This window comes from Mesocricetus auratus, unplaced genomic scaffold (genome assembly GCF_017639785.1).
Source record: "Mesocricetus auratus isolate SY011 unplaced genomic scaffold, BCM_Maur_2.0 Super-Scaffold_4256, whole genome shotgun sequence".
NCBI classification, from domain to species: Eukaryota; Metazoa; Chordata; class Mammalia; order Rodentia; family Cricetidae; genus Mesocricetus; species Mesocricetus auratus.
The window spans coordinates 115,297,131-115,318,415 of record NW_024429182.1 but is presented as its reverse complement, the minus strand read 5'-3'; the positions used below and the strand labels follow the sequence as shown (position 1 = coordinate 115,318,415).

The window sequence follows — 21,285 nt, the reverse complement described above, 5'->3', positions numbered from 1 at the left end:
AGCGGGGCAGTCAGTGGTTAGTGTGTTCAGTGCAGTGCTTTGCTGTGTTGCTTTCAATTTGTCACGAGTTTTCTGAGTTGTATACTAGGGCCTCCGTACTAAAGGACCTACTGCAACAGAGTAGGAGATGCATGAGGGTTCACTTCAGCACTAATACAGTAAAAATAACTGTCACACAAGCCTGGAAGAGAGTTGTTAGGGGGGCTCATCTTCAGGGTAAGAAGAGGATGTACCCAAGACACTGGCTAGTCACACTGAAGATAGAGGCTGGACTTACGAGTCTAATCTTAAGAGGAGAGGTGGGGTTCAAGCGAACTGAGGGGCAAGCAAAGAAGGGGTCACAGAAGTGGGGTGTCATACAGAGGCAGGGAACTGCCATCCGGACGCAACTGAGGAAGAGCAGGTGACAAACACAAAGACAGGCAGAGGAGGTGCCGGCGGAGACCAATGGCAGAGAGGAAGGATGAGGGCGGGCGAGAGGAGAGTGAGGACTTGCTGACAGACAGGAGAACTGTGCTCCTGGACACAGAAGAGAAGATGGGGAGAAACCAGAGCCCAGTGTGGAGAGGGTCCCCTCTGCAAAGCATGCAGAACGCGACATTAAGGTGGGCTGCCGACTCCTCCACACACCTGAGTTCTCTCTGCAGCATTCACATGGAACAGTGTCCCGATGAAAGATCTAGTCCCTGCAGGTCACTTAGGATGCCCCAAACACTGTGACAAGGTCATGTAAAGCAGCCAGCTGGGAAGAGGACATTACCAAGCTCAGGAAGCTGGAGGCTGGACGGACTCAGTTTTCCATGAGAAGCTACAAGGTACAGCAATCAAAAAATGGGCTGCCTGCTCCCAACGTGGATTAGCAGGATGCTTCCCGCCCGTCCCTTATCTTCTTTGCGCCTCAGAGATGGAAGGAACGAACCTGACATTCATAGAAAACCTACTGTGTGGTAGGAACATTCTAGAAACTCAACCTCCCAACAGAGGAACTTGACATTTTTTCAAGAGGGAATGATAGTGGTGGGTGGAAGATGGGAACCAGTATTTTTGTTTTGTTTTGTTTTTCCTTGGAGGGGGGTTCAAGGCAAGGTTTCTCTATGGCTTTGGAGGCTGTCCTAGAACTAGCTCTTGTAGACCAGGCTGGTCTCGAACTCACAGAGACCCGCCTGCCTCTGCCTCCCATTGCTGGGATTAAAGGCGTGTGCCACCACCACCCGGCGTGTTTTTGTTTTTTAATATTACATCTGTGTGTGTGTGTGTGTGTGTGTGTAAGAGAAACAGAGACAGAGAGAGAGAGACACACACACACACAGAGAGAGAGAGAGAGAGAGAGAGAGAAAGAGAGAGAGAGAGAGAGAGAGAGTGTATGCATGCTACTGTATATTTACGGAAGTCAGAGAACAACTTTTAGGAGTTGGTTCTTGCCTTCCATCATGTGGGTCTCGGAGACCAAAGCCCGACTTCGGAGGTTGGCAGCAAGCACCCTTACCTGCTGAGCCATCTCACCGGCTCCTCATTGTGTCCTTGAAAGCAACTTTATATCCTAGAATACCCTAAGTATTTGAGGTTTTCAGCTGTTTCTATCCTTTGAACTACCACCATCAAGCAGAACTTTTGGCACTATGAGCATTGCTAAATATTTGTAGAACAGAAGACCTCTCAGGTCTCTGCTAATGTAGGTTTTCTGTGATCCTATAAATAACCAGAAGGCAAGGGCAGCAGAGTCATCCCGAGTCCCCAGGAGAAACACTTGTACCAGACAAGCCCCGACCACAGATCCAGGCAGCTTCTCATAAGGATGGCAGTGATTAACCTGGTCCACAAAGAGTGCCAAAACCACATTGAAATCCAGGCTACAATGGCTCAGGTAACAAATGCTCTGGGAATGGAGTCGGTCATTCTGTGCAAAGCTCACCACAAATCATGTGACTGTTGTGCTAGCCACGGCTTCTGGCAGTGCTCTTAGGAGCTAGGAATTAGACTCTATACCTCTGTGGCCCCCATCAGCTGTGAACAGGTGAACCTTTCCTGGCTCACCCTTGGCAGTGGCCACGCCCTCCTGTGCACACCTGCAGAGTGGGTAGCCAGGCCTGGACTCGCCATAGCTTACTCTCCATCATAGCTAACTCTCTATCATAGCTTACTCTCCATCATAGCTAACTCTCTATCATAGCTTACTCTCCATCATAGCTAACTCTCTATCATAGCTTACTCTCTATCATAGCTTACTCTCTATCATAGCTTACTCTCCACCATAGTCTACTCTCCGTCATAGCTTACTCTCTATCATAGTCTACTCTCCGTCATAGCTTACTCTCCACCATAGCTTACTCTCTCCACCATAGCTTACTCTCCACCATAGCTTACTCTCTCCATCATAGCTTACTCTCCATCATAGCTTACTCTCTATCATAGCTTACTCTCCATCATAGTCTACTCTCCACCATAGCTTACTCTCCACCATAGCTTACTCTCTCCACCATAGCTTACTCTCCACCATAGCTTACTCTCCACCATAGCTTACTCTCTCCATCATAGCTTACTCTCCACCATAGCTTACTCTCCATCATAGCTTACTCTCCATCATAGCTTACTCTCCACCATAGCTTACTCTCCATCATAGATTACTCTCCACCATAGCTTACTCTCCACCATAGATTACTCTACATCATAGCTTACTCTCCATCATAGTCTACTCTCTATCATAGCTTACTCTCCATCATAGCTTACTCTACATTATAGCTTACTCTCCATCATAGTCTACTCTCTATCATAGCTTACTCTCCATCATAGCTTACTGTCCACCACAGCTTACTCTACATCTATGGAGCTACCTGTTCTGGCTTGGCTTTGAGACAGGAAAGCAAGTCAGGCATTCCTCTACCCAAGCCCATCTGCAAGGAACTCAGTATCCAGGCTTGGGAAATGCTGGGTTCTCAGCAGGCCATGTCTTTAGGCCAAACTGGAAGGGACATATGCCATACTGTCCCTGAACAAAGAGAATGTCTTCCATTTTAAGAAAAACAAAGAACAGGGTGGAATTAGATCACCCTCAAGAAAGCAGCCCATTTGCTCTGGGGTAGGTGAGACCCTCTGTGCACCACAGGCAACAGGCACTTGCAATGCCTGGGACAGGACAACAGCAGCTAAGCTTCTGGCTCTGGTACCCCCTCTCCAGGACAGCCTGTGCTCTTCCAGCAACTGAGCTCATACAGCTACTGCATCTGGTGTGGCCTTAGCTCAAAGTGACCTCCGAGTCCCTTTCCATCCCAGCAACTTGTGACTTAAGTACATCTACTCCATCCAAGAGGGACAAGTATGCTTTTCCAATAAGCAATACCCTGTGCTTTGGGAGGCACACTTGGCCTACATGTGTCAAGCATGAGCTTGAGGCCATGAGTCTGACATGTCCAGGCCAACAAAGAGAAGCAGAACCAGGCATGTCTCGGGTAATCAAGCTGAGATATGGTTCCTGTTCAGATCAACATTTACTATCAAAGGCCTTAAAACAGTCATTCTCATGTGGTAGAGAACACAACTACGGAGGAGCGACAAGGCAGCCATACCTCCCCAGGGCATGGGTACATCCATGCTTAAGTGGTCAGTCTACATACAAGAAGGTATGCGGACCACAGATTAACAACTTGCTGGATGTAAGGCCTAAGGGAACATGGAACCACATGCATGTTCAAAAGGCAGGAGAAACAAGCCTTTCTGACTGCACGGAGATGCTGAGGGGAGACTACAGACCAGAGCCAAGAAGTGGCAGCCACGTGTTAGGACAGGTGCCTAGCGATCAGCTCAGCATACTACATGTATTGCGGCCACGGGAAGGAAGGCAAGAAATCCAGAGTATTCAGATGGAGAAGGAGCTGGGGCTGGAGGCGTCCAGAATTCAGACTGGGCAGAGAAGCTGGGTGGTAATAGCTATGGCCTAAGGTCCTGCTTCCGGGCCCCACCCACCTAACCATGGCAGCTGGAATCAGGCTCACTTCTTAGATGTTGCCTGTCAAGTCCTACTTGCTGCTGGGTCAAAGGAGGGTCCGGCAGGACAGTGGTAGTGTTGAAACCGCATCTAGTACTACTGAGACAGGGGATACCCCTGATCCCGGATCAGGCAGTAACTAAGTAATTAAGTATAACCCATTCCCACATCCCCTAGCCTTCTGCCCTTTGCCAAACAAGACTCTGCCACAGTTCTCTGCTGCAGTGGTAAAGCTGGAACTCTAGGTGGACTTCAAGAACATAAGGTGACCAGGGACATGGCAGGGAGGTAGCCGGCGAAGCTCCGGCTCAGCCTCTGAATTTCAGTGGTGCTTCACAGTCGACATTTCCAATTCCCACTTCCTAAGTGCCTCTTTAACGCAAAGAATATCCTACACTCAGCCTGAGTTACCTCCACTACACAATCACCACGCAGCTCACCTTCCCGCACCCATATGACTCCTCAGAGCCATTTCAGCTGGCTTCGACTCCACCACACTGCCACAGCTTGCAGGGACTGCAGAAGCATAATGATACCGTGGCTGACAGTTTGACAAATTACTAAAAGCCTAGCTAATAACCAACGCACTGGCTGTAAGGACGCTGTTTTATCTATAGTTAAGCCCAATAAATCCTCAGATAACTCAACTGACATGAGTGCAAACCCACCTAAGGATGGCAGCTGTACTGAAAGAATCTACAGATGAAAGAAAGCAGGTCAGCTCCGCTCTCCGGCCCTGTTAGAACATCCTGGAGAGAGCCCAAGCGATTCCAGCTCAGAAGCACAGAGGAGTGTAATTACAACTGCAGTGTCACTGTGCCTCCCAGAAGCAAAAATAAAACAAAACTTTAAAACCAAGGCTTCTTTCAGATAGTCCTTCATTACAACTGAGGCACTATTACATGCCTGGCACTGTCACATTTCCATGCGGCTGGCCACCCCTTACTATGTCCCCAGTGGTCTATGTCAGTTGCTGAGACGGGAGAACTATTTCTTTAGTGTCATAAGATGTTCATCAGACCAACTGCTGTTCTCTGAAAAGATGGGCCACACAGTCTCTGCCTGAAAATTGTCAGGGAACGCTTCTGTGGTTGCCAGAGTGAACCTCGCACCAACCTGGCAAATCAGGACCTGCTGGTGTAGACGCTGGACACCAACAGCAGCTTGCCACACCTCCCCAATTGGTGTAGGGACCAGACACCAGCTTGCCACACCTCCCCAGAGTATATCTCACTACTTGCATCTAGACCTCAGCTATAAAAAAAAAAAAAAATGAGGGCATTCTGGGTTCTTTGCTGAGGGAGGGAGGGTTGTGGAAATTGGGAGAGAAAGAAAGGACCATAAACCACTCACCTTCACGTCTAGACATCATGTGGACAGGCAAAGGGAGACACTGAGAGGGAAGCCGGACTGCATCCTACGTGGAGGCCCTGGTGGGTCTCTTGTCACCCCTGGGGGGGGGGGGGTCTCCTAATGGAGACACTACTGTTCAGCTCTCAGCTCTTTACTTCCTATTGTCTAGGAAAGCTGACCAAGAGGCAGAATCCACAAGGGACCACGGACAGTAGATGAGGAGCCGCCAGCCAAAGGGATGCCCCAAGGTGCTACTACAAGAGTCATGGATTTGTTTTGTTTTGTTGCTTCTTTGTTTTTGTTTATTTGTTTGCCTGCTTGAGACAGGGTTTCTCTGTGTAGCCCTGGCTGTTCTGGAACTTGCTCTGTAGACCAGGCTGTCCTTGAACTCAGAGATCCTCCTGCCTGTGCCTCCTGAGTGCTGGGATTAAAGGTGTGCTACCACTGCCTGGCAAGGGTTACAGTTTAAAAAAAAATCAAAAGACAAACTCTGTTTGGTTGTTAAACCAAATACTAGAAAATAAAGATAGAGAGGAAGTTTAGATGGTAAACAGAATTTTTACCTCCAAACAGACTGAATTTATGGAAAAATAACTAGCTCAGTGGACACAGAATACAGACAGAAAGACTATAATGCAGAAGTCTTATTTAATTTTAAAGACATGCCAGAACTTTTGCTGGCATTCCTTCATTTTCTTTCCACAAATAATGTGGCAAAGATACATATAGGGAAAGCAAAATAATAAAATATCAGGAATAAAAAAGTACTGTAAGAAATGCTAAATCAGATGGTACATGCCTATAATTCCAGTATGCAGGAAACTGAGACAGGAGGATTGCCTCGAGTTCACATACAGCCTGGGCTACATAGTGAGAAGAAAAGCTCACAAATTATTTAGTAAAAAACGATTCCCGTGTTTAATAATGCCAGAACCAGATGAGAGGAAATATTCATTGATTGCAAGGGTACAATAACCTGGCACCCTCATGCCAGAAAGAACCCTTTGGGAAGGGCTCTGGCTGTACGCATCCAGGGCTGTAAAGCGTTAACAGCATGACCTATAATATTAGCTGTAGGAATCTACCCCGAGGAAACATTCAAAAGGAAGCAATAGGTATATAATGAACAACTGAGGATACTCACTATATGGGCATGCTTAACATCTGTAACATCCAGAAACCGAATACGTCGTAAAGAAATTACAATCGTTATAGGCCCTTAATGTAATCACTGCATCGGCATTAAAATGTTAATTACCCAGACAGGGAAGTAACGAGAATCTGTTTCTTCCCCATTTGTCACAATTTCAGGTGGAGAAGAAAGAGTAAGATCCGTGATTATACGGGCACTGTGGTAAGCTGTGATAAGACCGTAGTGCTGGGGATACAGCTTTTCCCTTCACCTTTCGAACGCACCACATTGCTTCAGAATAAGAATAAGGGAGGGTGTCAGAACTGTCTGGCAGGGCAGTACCTTGGCCCCATCAACGCTGATGATTCGATAGCTGCTCCTGGTGACATCGTAGAAGTAGGAAACGGTGACGGCCTGCTTGCTCGCAGGGACCCAGTTCTTCTTGGTGCTGGGGTCAATCTGGAAGACGTGCGCTCGGGTGGTGAAGATGGGCTGTTCTCTGCAACAGGACAGATGTGGAAGTGAGCTGATGGAGCCTGACCTAATGTATAATTCATCGCTTCTAGGCCACCCACCGTCTCAGGCGGTTTTAAATAGCTTTTGGGCAAAGATACATATGCATGAGAACAATTAAAATGAGGAGGAGGAAGAGACAGCTACCCTGTGAGTAGTTTCTGCAACCCCACACTCCATTTAGCCACAACTACCTCTGCCGGGCAACTGGCCTAATGAGCAATTTGCTTAAAATGAAACTCTTTGTTGAGAGATTTTTACATCCCTGTCAACTATCCTCTGACATCCTATTGGCACTCGGGGGGGCTCTTTGGAACTAAGTCATTTTAGAAAAATTTTAACAACTTGATTTTGGGAGATTCTGCATCAAGTTTTAGGGTTTTGTAACCCATTTGAAGCTTAATATTTCACGTAAGTATTCCTCAAATTTGAGGGAGTGTTCCGAATGATGGCATTATGTTATACCCTTGCAAGAAATGTCTGCTTTTGAAACCAGCAAGGACTTTACAACTTGGAGGAGCCTTCACACTCTGTGAGCTCTTCCTTTCGGCTTCATAGAGCCCCCCCCCTCTTCTCTGGCCTGAACTCTGAACTGCCGTCTTTTTCATCCCACAAACCTGTGGTCGTTTCCATGGCTGCTAAAAAAGGATTAACCAAGTTAACACAGTCTCTGCGTTTCTTTCTGCTTAGTAAAGAATTAATTAGGTCCTAACAAAGGCATTAGTAACAAAGACAATTAAAACTAATTAAAACTGTAACAGAATTCACTACACAGTCATACTTTGAAGTACCTGCTTAACAAAGCCACACACACACACACACACACACACACACACACACACACACACACACACGCACGCACGCACGCACACACACACACACACACACACACACACACACACACACACACACACGCACACACGCACGCACGCACACACACACACACACACACACACACACCACACACACACATACACACACACACACACACACACAAACCAGACTCATCACAAGGCCTGCTTTCTGGAAAAAAGCTTTGCAGGTAAACTACCTCAAAAATTCTTTTAATATTCAAAATAAGACAAAAATAGGGGGTGTGTGTGCCAGCGTGCAAAAATAAATTTAAAAACTGTAGTAAGCATGGGTTAAAAATACAAAATCGGCCGGGCGGTGGTGGCGCACGCCTTTAATCCCAGCACTCGGGAGGCAGAGGCAGGTGGATCTCTGTGAGCTCGAGGCCGGGCTGGACCGATAGCCTCCAAAACAATACAGAGAAACCCTGTCTCGTAAAAACCAAAAAAAAAAAAAAACAAAAACAAAAAACAAAAAAACCAAACTCAAATCTGAAGGTCTGATTTTGGTTTAGTGAAATTAATTTTTAAAATCCCAGCAATGTCAAAGAGATGATAAAGAAAAGGACACCCAAGTGAACACAGAAGTTCAGAGGGCAAGGAAGTCTCAATGCTACGCTTGCAGTGGGGAGGCGCTGGGCAGGGGTCTCTGAGCTCTGGCCCCACCCTTGCCTTCCCGGCTGCTCTCCTGCTCCCCCACCAGCACCTGCAGAAGACTCATTACTAGAAACACAACTCCACACAGCTCCACACAGCTCTCAAGGGAAACTTTACTCGAGGAAAGCAATTTACTCTTTGAGCCTCATACACGGGATGTCAGGTAATATCATGGATATCGACAGTGTTAGAGGAACACAGAAACTTCTGGAAGAGTCTGGAATGAACATAAATGCCAGCATAGCTGCTTCTAAAGCTAGTGTTCCAGAAGAGCAGCAGAGGCTGTCATTCCTGCTCCTCTCCAGGCCCAGGAGCAGGAAAAAGTAAGAGCAGGAATGTGAGTTACTCGGGCATTTCCTGTAATAATCCCCAAGTTCACTCACTGGCTTCATCCCAAACCCATCGCCTTCCAGAGTGACAGCTGTAGAAACAAAAGGAAGATCCTAGCTGTAAATGTTTCACATCTGTCGTCAAGAAGCCAAGCTGTGTGGAGCACATACTCGTGAATACGATGCGGGGAAGTCTGCCGTCTGGATGTCCCAGCTGTGTCACCCAGCCCTGTAGTTTCCTAAGCATCGGAATACAACACTATAAAGAAAACCGCGTTCTCATGCGTATGTGAGAGGAAGGAGGGATGAACAGCTGTCGCTACAGAGCATTTGGCAGATTAGACTACACTGATTCTCTCCCACACTCTTACGGCCTAAACGGTAGGCCACAGGTCAGAGGAGTCTTTTCAGGGACAGAGCCCCGACTTTCAGGTCTGTGTCCCTGCTCCCTCCCTGAGGAAGCCAGGCTAAAGCTGGGTGCAAGCATGCAGCATGTGGACACTAGTTTGCCAAACCTTCATGATAGCAATTAGCCATGATTACTAAAACCTCTAGCTCCCAAGCCTGCCCTAGCTCCTGGCACCTGACTCTCTAGTAAAAGGGCCTGCGGCCTCTCCTATAACAAGAGTTCTAGGTAACTCTTATCTTCTAAAAATGTGAGGAAGCGCTTTCCTTAGGCACCACCCGAGGATTTGGAAAACAATAAAGGACACATCCCCACAGGCAGCATCTCTCATCTAGCGTGACATGGTTGACTGTTAGTGGTTTGTCTACTCCTTAAAGGTGTCCTACAGCTCTGGGGGCCAACAGGGGGACCAAGAACCTATTGCTTGGATGCAAGGGATTGGGAGAGGGGGCTGAAGGGAGGCAGAGGTGCTATGGTCAGGAGGAGGTTGTCATCGGGGAGGAAGGGGGAGAAGGTAGGCGGCCTACTGTGTTCCAGCAATGACTTTCTATGTGTCCTCTATGCCCTTGAAGCCAGCAGCAGTGAGGAAGTGAGGCAGTCAATCAAAGTGGAGAGAGATGCCGGGAGAAAGACTACAAGGCAAGGCAAGATGGCGGAGCTTGTGGCTTGATACAGTCAAAGCAGCCTGCTGTCTGCCTGGCATGACTTGGCACTCAGACCAACGGCCCCCGTCACCAAATTTGCCTTCTCAGACCTGGAATCAGAAAGGCCTGAGTTGTCCCCAGAACCTTAGCTGGAAAGAGATACACCAAGGTGGGGAAGCACAGTGGGCTTGTCTGGACACACCCTTGGTCACCATAGCCAGGCCTTCTATAGAAAGAGGCCTAGGAGAGACACTGTTGGAACTCCCATCAGACCCATTTTCTGAGAGTGTTCATTGTACCAAAATACTGTGACTCTACTGAGGCCACAGAACTACGTTCCTTGGTCCTGAGGTCCCAGCAAATACAGGTGGGGGTATGTGTAGGGAGGATGGGAACAGATAGAACCTGGACCTTCACATACTGAAGCTCTGTATCCAGAAAGCCACCTGCAGGACTGGGATTTCCACATGAATAACCCAATCTGAGTACTGGGGAGTTTCAAGTTTTCTTCTGATATTCAAAAAGTCTAATGTTATTTCAAGAGAGGAGAAAAAAAAAGGGCCAGGATGAAAAGAACAGCCAGGCGCTGACATTTACCAACTGCTCAGCATTCTGCATATGGGATTTCTCATTTAGGATCACAATAATCCCACGGGGAAAGTGCTGTACAGGTGGAGGAGACAGGATCAGAATGGCCAAAAGGCCTGCCTGGGTTACACAGTAAACCGCATCTTAGGAAACTTTAACTCCCTCTTATCCATGTCCTGGAAGAACAGTTAAAACAGTAGCTGTGGGCGGTGCACCGCTTATGGTATGGGTGCCAACGTAATCCCCTCCCCTTGCATGCAAGTTAGAGGTTTGTTTTGGCCTTTTTCTGTATGTTTGGGACCTGGGAATTTTTTAGGTAGGGTCTCTGTTAGTCTCCAGGGTCCTCCAATTTGTGGTCCTCTTACCTCAGCCCCCTGCACTGGGATTACAGGTTTACACTTTAGTCCGATCAGAACATAGCAAAGGTGACAGGCTGTCAGTTGTGTGATTAAGTCACACCGGATTGCAACTTGTTTTCCTCTAACTCGCCCTTGCTGGCTCTCAGGAATATCAGGAGTCCCACGTTGCAAGGCACTGAGAAGACTCCAGAGAAGAACTGGGGCCCTTGGCCCAACATCCCCACAGGGCTGAATTCTACCAACAACCATGTGAGTTCCAAACCAGATCTTTCTGCAATCAAGCCTTCACATGAGACTTCAGCCTATACCTGATCACGGTACTGGACACCGGACTGCTCACAGCTAAGGACACTCGGACTCCTACCCTACAGAAACATGGTTTGTTTAAGCTGCCGAATGTGTAGCTTATTACAGTGAGATAGATGGCTAAGACATTGTCCCTCACAGAAAGTTTACCACACCAAACGGATGGCAATATGCTCATTTGGCCCTCCTAACAGCTGTGAGTGGACAATGCCATCCACACAGAGAGCTCAGGGTCACAAGGGGATGCCTAGCAACAGAAAGAGCACAGCTGGGGTTCTTTCAATTCAGAGTAACAGACCCCGACTCTGAAAGCTAATTTAGCCTCACCTGAGAAAGGACAGGTGCTGTATCTAGGACATTGCTGTCAGGTCCTATGTGTGTACAAATCAGAATAAGGAGAGTCAACGGAATCAGAACTTCCCAGCAGACGGGGCCACAGGTCCCTCGCAGCAGGGACCGACAGACCCGTGCGGCTCAGAGACCAGAAACCACCTTCAGGTTCAATGCCCCTTTCTTTGGTGTTCAGAGCTCAGGGAGTGTATCCGAAATACACCCCCATTCCTTCTCCATGGCTTTAAATAGAAAGCAGATGTTTCCGGATGGCAAAATGCTTCTTCAGGCAGACAATATAACCTACTGTTCCCTTGCACAGTCTTTTAAAAGCTGAATAAACACCAATTGCTGCTCATTGAGCACATTTTGGAACCTGACAGTAATTGTCCCTAAGAATAATTAGATGCTCTGTGCAACATATGTACGCTTGGAACACGAAAACCACTCGGCAGAGCCACCGCTTCAGCTTTGAACGATTTCTGGCTCGGCGTGAAGTGATTCTGCAAAAGAACTGGCACGACTACTTTTTTTTTTCCAGAAAAGAAAGAAAAACGAGGTTTTAACTTGTCATAATCTTTCACTTGCTCAGTGCCAGGCTGTTTTCTGACATTAATCTTATAAAGCCCGGAGATTCTTATTTTCCTACTTCTATTTGATTTGAATTGCAAAAAGTGATTCAGAAATTAGTTCTGCAGCTATTTAAACATTTCCGATCTCATAACAGTCCCACTTAGTCTTGACTCTTGAGCTCCCTCAAATAAGCATCCATGCAGTACCTAGACTCGAGGCTCCCCAGCCTCCACGGTAAGGCCCTACCTGGCCAGCACCACACACTTCTCTGCTCTGTCCCTCACAGCTCCAAGCTTTGGGATAGTCACAGGCTCCGGGCTACCTTCCCTGCTCTGCCCTGTCACAAAACTGACTTCTGTTGTTTTCATGTGTGTGTGTGTGTGTGTGTGTGTGTGTGTGTGTGTGTGTGTGTGTGTGTGTGTGTTCCTTTAAAGGTTGGAGGGCAACTTCAGGGGTCATTCCTCTGGTCCCTCCCACCTTTTGTTTGACACAGGGTCTCTCATTGGCCTGGACTTCACCACATAGGCCAGGCTAGCCAGCCAGCCAGCTCTAGGGCTCTGCCCGCCTCCCATCATACCATTGCTGGGCTTACAGGTTCACGCCACCAAGGCTGGTTCTTTACATTGGTTCTGGAGAACCTAAACTCAGGTCCTCTTCTACCTAGTCCTTCTGCTGTCTTTCTTTAGGACTTCTGCTGTTTGGGAACACTAGGGACCTCACATACTCAGGACCTCACACATGCTAGGCAAACATTCTACAACTAACTACTGCCGCCCTCTTCCAGTTCTGAAACCTGTACTTTCTTATGTCCATACCAACACCCAGGCCGTTTCTGGAACTAAAATCTCCACCCTCGGCCGGCCAGAGGAGTCAAGTCCTACCGCAGCATCTCATGCTGTCGGACGTGAAATCCATTTTCATTTTGTTCGTTTTGTTTTCATAGTGCCTAAGACCTTGTAAATGCCCTCCATTACCGTGTTACACTCCACACCCTAGAGGATACAAGCAAGGGCCAGAAGCATGGCTTACCTGGCCCCTGGCCAGCATTCCAGATGGCTAACAGGCCCCTTGCCTGTGAGGCCAAACACCCAGAACCCAGACAGAGAGACACAGGAAGGGAAGGTGGAGGGTGCCAACAGACAGTCTCATATGCTCTCAAGCAGAAAAGCTAACTCACAAGTACATTGGGCTTCTACTCTCCTATAAAGTCCAAATAGTAAAGTCACCACTACTTCCCACAAATGACTGCACACATGAATAGTGCGGTTTAGCAAGGTGGTGAGGTATAAAATCGCTAATTAAAAAATAAACCAATGTGTCCAAATAACCAGTCAGAAACTCTAAAATTAGAAATTCCATCCACAGTAGCAACCAAAAGAATCCAGTGTCTAGAAATCTACCGAAGAAGTGTCCAAAATCTGTATTAAAAATAAAAATTTCCATGGTACATGGAAGAAAACATTAATAAATGGTATGCCCCCATTCCTACATAAGAAAATCAATATGAAGATGCCAATTACCTCTAAATTAATATGTAATATCATGAAAATATCAGTAGGATTATTTTTAGAACTAGACAAGGTCATTTATATAAAAAACTCATTTTGTGAACAAAGTCCATAAAAAATTGGAAAATGAAGATCAATGGGAGATATCTGGCTATATCAGATATTGAAACATAGTATTATAAATTAACAGCAAACAAAAGGGGGAAGTGTTAGGAAATATGCAGACACATTCACAGAAGAGAACAAAATCTATAAAAAGAAGCTTCAGGAACTGTGTGCACGGTGCAGGCAGTTCTGCCCATTTTCAGGGACAAAGAATTATTTCACACATCTTGTTCCAGGAATGCACAGCTACATGGGGGACTTGAAGCTGCCCAGCCTGAGCCAGAAGCCCATCTCCCTGCCCCTCCAGAGCCCCTTCAAGTGGACCACAGCTGCCTCACTGTGTTAAATTACCTTCTCACACCACCAGATGCAAATTATCACACCTGATAAATCAATGACCTCAGAGTTAGAGCCTTCGCCTTAAATCCTCCTGGTCCACTGACAGGGGATTTCCCCTGTAGGTCACATTTACACCAGAGAGCAGAGGAGACAAGTGCCCCCAACGAACAAGGACAGGTTTGATTAATGATGTTACTTATTCCTTGGAGTATCTGGCAGTTTTTAAAGAGCATTCAGCACACATTCTCCTGTTGTGATGTGGGTCTAATTAAGTTCCATAGGCCATGGTTGCCCCAGGGAGGACATCTGATCCCTCTCGTGTCTTTGGATCTGGATAGCCAGTAGTAGAGAAATGAGCCAGGGAAGCAGGTATTTCCATGGGTGGAAGGAAGCTTCTGGAGATGCAAGGTAGGGCAGAGCTTATGTGGAGGGTGAGAAGGTGAGGGAGGGGTGAGGCAACTCACGGCAAGACTGCCATGCCACTCAATGTTCAAATGGCCCCCTCCACACACAGACAGCCCCCTCCACACATGGACGGCCCCCTCCACACATGGACGGCCCCCTCCACACACGGACGGCCCCCTCCACACACGGACGGCCCCCTCCACACACGGACGGCCCCCTCCACACACAGACGGCCCTCTCCCATCTCCATACACACTCCCTCACTCCTAGCCGGGAGGTCAGTGTCTCACTCAATGGGGCCGCTGGGCATTTACAGGAAGGGGCATCAGGAGATGATGCCAACGGCAGGACGTGGATTCAGTCTTTATCTCAGCCAGCATCTGCCGTCTATGCTTCATGGGAAATGTATACCAAAGCACTTTTTCTCTTCTAAACGCATTCCAAAAAATACATATGTAGGAAAAATGTTAAATGCATTTAGATATCTGTTCCCATAATTACACAATTACACATTGAAGAAGTGGTATTCTTAACCCAACACAGCTAGGGAATAACATAGATGCTATATGATACACACAAATCAGTCACACGAGCTACACATAGGTGTGTAACCTGCACGTATAGACTACCTTAAGCATGCACAGGCAGTCTATTCACCATGTACTGTCTACAAAAAGTATTTTAGGATCTCAGTGCAGACTCATCATTTTATTCTGTAGAAAGCGTATTGAATATCTAAATTATTGTAAAATTTATTCCAGGGCTGAGGACACAACTGAATTGATGAAGTGTCTGCCTAGCATCTGTGAAGCCCTTGGATCAATCCCTAGAGTGAGTAAGATAGGTATGACTGACTGATGCATGCCTGTGATCACAGTATTTGGGCAGTGTAGGAAGGGGGAATCAGAAATTCTAGGTCATCCTTTGCCTACATAGTGAACTTGGGGCCAATCAGGGATACACGAGACCCTGTGTTTAAAAAAAATCATGGTAAGTAGAACAAGTTTTGAATAAAAAAATCAGAATTTTACAGTTCACAAAATGTGAACCCCACAGACCAGAATTGGAAAACACCCAAGTAATGATTTCTGGAAAAGCAGGTGGTGAATTGCCAGACTCTCGGCGATTAATGATCTCTGGGACACCCTAACTCAAGAGAGAGAAAAATCCTGCTGAAGGAACAGTTTGTGTTCTTCCTCTTGCCACAACACATCTGTGCACACAGATTTTCATATTAGACCACAATGAAACACAATATAGACGACTTTATGCTATAAAAGGCTGTGACTTGGCAACACAGTTCCTAATCTTAACCAAAGAGGATTTTTTTTAAGGACCAGAGAAATAATGTTCTAAGTTTTAAATGTTGGGGGAATCTTATATTCACCTACAATAAAAAAATAGATGTTTGACTAAGTGCTCTGCCTTAATAAACTAGAATTTTCTTTGACGTTTCACCCTGATCCTGTTAAGAAGTATTTACAAAGAAGTGTGACTAATCAGTAGCAATGAAATAATTTGTGAGATCATATCATCATATGTGAGATCATATCCTCCCCATCTTACCTTGGAGTATGTCGTTTTATGATCTGTTGCTCTCCCATTCATATACCAAGATGGTCAGGTGTGGTGACACATGACTCTAACCCCAGCACTGGCAGCAGTGCAAGATCTCCTCAAGTTGGAGACGAGCCTTGTCTACATAGCAAGTTTCAAGCTAGCCAGACTACATAGTAAGACTCTGTCTCTGGGGCTGGAGAGATGGCTCAGCGGTTAAGAGCACTGACTGCTCTTTCAGAGGACCCCGGTTCAATTCCCAGAACCTACATGGCAGCTAACACTGTCTATAACTAATGTCTGACACTCTCATATAGACATACATGTAGACAAAACACCAATGTATATAAAATAAGAGTAATAAATTATTAAAAAAGGCTCTGTCTCAAAAAGATGCTTAATAAGTAAAATTTAATTAAAAATTGAAAATGCAAATTGTTGTTTCATGGTAACTGGGAAACGCTGAGTTTACAGCAAAGAAGTAGCATAGTTCAGAAATGCAATGCAAAGAAAGGGCGCCTGGTGCCTGTGCTGAGGATGAACGGAAGGAAGAGACAAAAGCTTCTAGTGGGGCACTGTCCAAGCCCCTGGAATGGAGAGCTGAGTGCCTGGTCATGAGCAATGAGGACGGGCCACCAGGGACAGGTCACTGAGACTTCCGAGGTGACGTTAGGAGAATGCTGGGTTCCCAGTCCAGCAGCTAACCATGCATCCCAACTGACAAAGAGATGACCTGAGCTGAGCTCTGCCAGTCACTGTGTCACAAAGGCCACAGCAAACCACAGCCGTCTACCTGAACGTGGAGAGTCACAACTCCCCAGAGCAGACACCCAGTACCATCCAGGGCAGGAAACTCTGGACTCAGCTGATGAGTTCCTGAAGTCTCATTTTGGACCGGTCTGAGGGTTAAAAACCGTGGGAACCCACTCAGAGTTGTATTATGGTTGCTAGTGACGCTTTGGGGTGTTGAGTTGAGCAGGATGGAGTTGTGATGGTTAATCTTCACAGTCTAATTGACTGGATTTGACATCCCCACAGGAGAAATGCTTCTTGAACATACCTGTGAGGGGATCTCTATGGAGAAAACCTACGCCGAGTGCTGGTGACACCATCCCAAAGACTAGGGACTCAGGCCGAATGCAAAGGAAAAGGGGGAGGAAGCTGAGCAGCCCTACCCACTCTGTCCCTGACCGTGGACACCGTGTGGATAGCCACCTCATGCTCTTGCCAGCCGCCATTTCACACTGCAGTCTGCGCCTTTCTCAATCTGTAAACGCCAAGACAGCCTTCCTTCCTTTAGATACTGTTACACAGATGAGAAAAGTAATGGATACATGGTACCTCTGCTTGTTTAACTATTTATTTCCAGGAGCCCCACTAAGTTCTAACTGAAGCTCAAAGAAAAACCCAATTATTCTTCTAACAGAGAGGAAAATAGCCTTTAAAAACACCAGCAGTGGTCCACCTTAACAAGGTTCGCCTCAGAAGAAACTAATGTGCTAGGAACATTGTCAGGGCCTAAAGGACGCGGGAGACTGGGAATACCCAACTCCAGACTCCTCCACTATTTAGTCGCACCTGAGCAGTGGGGATGCTAGACCAACAAGAGACTGTGAGGGCCCTCTCCCCAACACGCTGTGCCACCACACTGCGGAAGGCCGACTTACTGAAGCTCCTAGACCTAGTATACCAGGTCTGTCTTTCCACCAAAAATTACATGGAAGGAATACTGGAGCACTCACATTAGGAGTTTTCAAACTGTGATTAATACATTACAATGGTTTAATGGGAAAAGTTGACAGCAGGTTAAAAACAGATGATAGCTACTGTGAGGAGAGAGAGGGAGAGTCTAAGCAAGAACCAGAGAGGGAGAGTCTATGCAAGAACCAGAGAGGGAGAGTCTAAGCAAGAACCAGAGAGGGAGAGTCTAAGCAAGAACCAGAGAGGGAGAGTCTAAGCAAGAACCAGAGAGGGAGAGTCTAAGCAAGAACCAGAGAGGGAGAGTCTAAGCAAGAATCAGAGAGGGAGAGTCTAAGCAAGAACCAGAGAGGGAGAGTCTAAGCAAGAACCAGAGAGGGAGAGTCTAAGCAAGAACCAGAGTTGAATGCTATTTGTTTTACCAGAGTGTGTCATATAAATAACTATTAAGAATCTACACAGTCACTCAACACACTTGTGAACAGTTTGTTTTTATTTTTTTATTTTTTTGTTTTTCGAGACAGGGTTTCTCTGTATTGTTTTGGAGGCTGTCCTGGAACTCGCTCTGTAGAGCTGGCCTCGAACTTACAGGGATCCGCTTGCCTCTGCCTCCTGAGTGCTAGGGTTAAAGGCGTGCGCCACCAATGCCCAGCTCACACACTCTTATATGTAAATGTGACAGGAGACAATGTACCTTGCTGTTCGTACATATGCACTCTTATATGTAGTCAGTGAGACAGGAGACAATGTGCCTTGCTGTGCACACGTATGCACTCATATATAAGAGTGACAGGAGACAGGGATGGCACAGGTGAAACGAGGAATCAGGACCACTGTGTCACTGTTAGACACTTCTGTCTGTGAAGGGAACACTGTTATTTGAATGTAGGTCGGCGGCAAAGTCCTTGCATTCCTCAAACCACAAAACATAAAATAAAAACATAAAACCCAAAAGAGGGTGGGGACTAAGAGAAGCCCAGAGAAGCAAATAAAAATTAACATATCTGGTAGACATTAATCCAGTTATGTCACCAATCAATTTACATGTCAATGTTTTTAAATGCATCAGTTGAAAGAACAGACTAGATTAAAAAAACCAAATATGTTATCAACAACAACTCCCCTTTAAATATAAAAGTTAAAAATAGATTAAAAGTGAAAATAGAAAGATACATTATAATCATAACTCATCAATAGAACGGATAGCTAGACTAAGTTCACACAGAGCAAATTTAGAAACACTAAACATTATCACAGCTACCGGGGGTCTTCCTCTTGAGGACCCCTACTCAGAGAAGACAGGGAATGCTTGGTAGGTATGAACCCCACAACAGTGGACAAATACACAAGACAAAGCTGACAGAAATGAGAGCAAAGCAAATAAACCCACTGGTGTTGGAGACCCCCCCCCAGGACAGATGGACAGATTCAGAAGGCAAAGACAGCAGTGAGGACACAGCTGAACCTAATATTACCATCCATCAGCTGGAAAAGATTGACAGCCATATCTTGCTTCATGAAAAAAACCAAGGTTACACATAGCTCAGCTCACAGGGAGTATTCGCCAAGACAAGACTACATTCTGGGCCATAAAACATATCGTAACAAGTTTAAAAGAATCAAAGTCACATAATGTCTGTTCTTAGAGTGGAATTAGAAATTAGTTGCATAAACTGATGACATGACCACCCCATGGTGGTCAAGGGGAATGAATGTTTTATTGTAGATATGAGAGAGAGAACAGCCAGAGGCATCTGGAAGATTTCATAGCGGAGAAAGAAGTAGACTACACACGGCCAGCAGACTGGCTAGGGATATCTGCAAGAGTGGGGCTGAAGAGCGAAGGATAGAGAATGGAGAAAAGACAGTGAGAGAAGCAGGAGCAGAGTAAGGGAGGCAGAGAAGGAGAGAGGGAGAGACAGACAGAGACAGAGAGAGAATATGAATGAACATAAAATAGCAGGGCTATAAGGGGAATGAGTAGCTGGGGGAGGAGGCCTGAGAGCTGGAGGGAGTTTAGGGTAGGGGAGGAGTTAAGAAGGACTAGGATGCTAACATGGAATTTGGAATGTGTAACAGGTACTTGTGATACTGAAGGAGCCTGGAAGCCAGCCAGTGTAAGCTCTGGCGTGCTAACAGGCACAGGTAGTCATTTGTTCTTTCTTCTGGTGACAAGGGAAATGACTTTCAGTAGAGGGGAACCAGCTTTGCAAGTTCCTGAGGGATGGCGGCTCTATCTAAGCACCAGAGGTCCTCCTGCAGTCCAGGTTGAGCCCATTTCTTGATACCTGGACTGCCTTTTGGAGTCTGGGGAATCAGCGTCTCATTTGGACCTGACATTAATAACGATGTACCTGCAGTAACTTGCTTTTCTGTTGTGGAGTTGAAACGCTGACCAAAACCAACCTGGGAAGGAAAGGATTTATTTTGCTTACATTTCGGCATCGCAGCCCTTAGTCAAGGATGGAAATCAGGGCAAGAGACTAAAGCAGCAAGAGGCAGCAAAAGAATGCTGCTTACTGGCTTTATCTCCAGGGGTTGCTTAGCCTGCCTTCTTATATAACTAAGGTCCACCTGTCCAGGGATGGCACCACCCACTGTGGGCTGGGCCCTTCCACATCAACCATTAATCAAGAAAATGTCTCATAAACATACCCACAGGCCAATGTGATAAAGACATTTTCTCCACTCAGGGTTCATCTTCCCAGGTTTGTCTATGTCTGTGTCAAGTGGACTAAGCTAACCAGCACAGAGGTGCTGTAGCTCGGTTGGTAATCTGCTCACCTAGCATGAAGGAGACCATGGGTTCCAGGCCACAGCAGGAGGAAAGAGATGGAGAGGAGGGGGTGGAATAAATCAATAACAAAAGGAGTTGGAAATTACAAAATATTTGAGGTATTCAATAGCAGACTTCCAAATAGTACAAGAGTATTCAATAGCAGACTTCCAAATAGTACAAGAGTCAGAGAAGGAATAACATGATAATTTTAAAAATACATAACAACCTGAAAATATAACTTATCAGGATATGTGGGGTGAAGCAAAAGCAGGTGAAGGAAATTTACAGAATTAGAAGAGAAGGAAGACCAGGGTGAGATGGCTCAGCTGGTAAAGTGCTTGACTCGCAAGCATGAAGACCTGAGTTCGGATCCCCAGTACCCCACGCAAAAGCTGGACATGGCAGTGTAGATCCATAACTACTCACCGTGGGGACTGAGGCTCACAAGCCAGCCAGTCCAGTCAGCTGGTGAGCTCCAGGTTCAACGGGAGACACAGTCTCAAAAACCGAAGATACCCAATACTGACTTCTGGCCAACACTGATCACATGCACACGCACGCATGCTGGCTCTCGCAAACACACACTCGTAAACTTGTCATTCATAGGCAGCCTATAATCTCAGCACTTAGTCAAGGCTAGCCTGAACTCTGTAAAGAGATCTGCATTAAGAAAAAAAGGAAGACAAGACAAGAAGAAGGAGCTAAATAACCGCCTAAACACCCATCTTAGAAAACTGGAAAAGGAAATTAAACATAGTGTAAATATAAGAAAATAACTAATGGCAATTAGATCAGAATCAGGGACAAGGAATAAAGGCAACCGATAGAGAAAGTTGACTGGACAAAGGCTCGTTTGCTCATTCTTTGAAAG

At 46.3% G+C, this 21,285-nt stretch overlaps 1 protein-coding gene across 4 annotated transcripts in view; it reads right to left on the bottom strand.

Annotated features, from left to right (window-relative positions):
- The window catches only part of Homer2 (homer scaffold protein 2), a 128,233-nt gene that overhangs the window by 30,307 nt on the left and 76,641 nt on the right, over positions 1-21,285 (bottom strand). For 3 of the 4 annotated variants that reach the window (XM_040729327.1, XM_005077833.4, XM_040729335.1), the window contains one exon: positions 6,810-6,966. In XM_040729327.1, the coding sequence (XP_040585261.1) occupies positions 6,810-6,966 (157 nt within the window). Of the gene's footprint in view, positions 1-6,809; positions 6,967-14,694; positions 14,715-21,285 lie in introns of those variants that run through there. The other variant, XM_040729347.1, reaches the window with a different exon arrangement.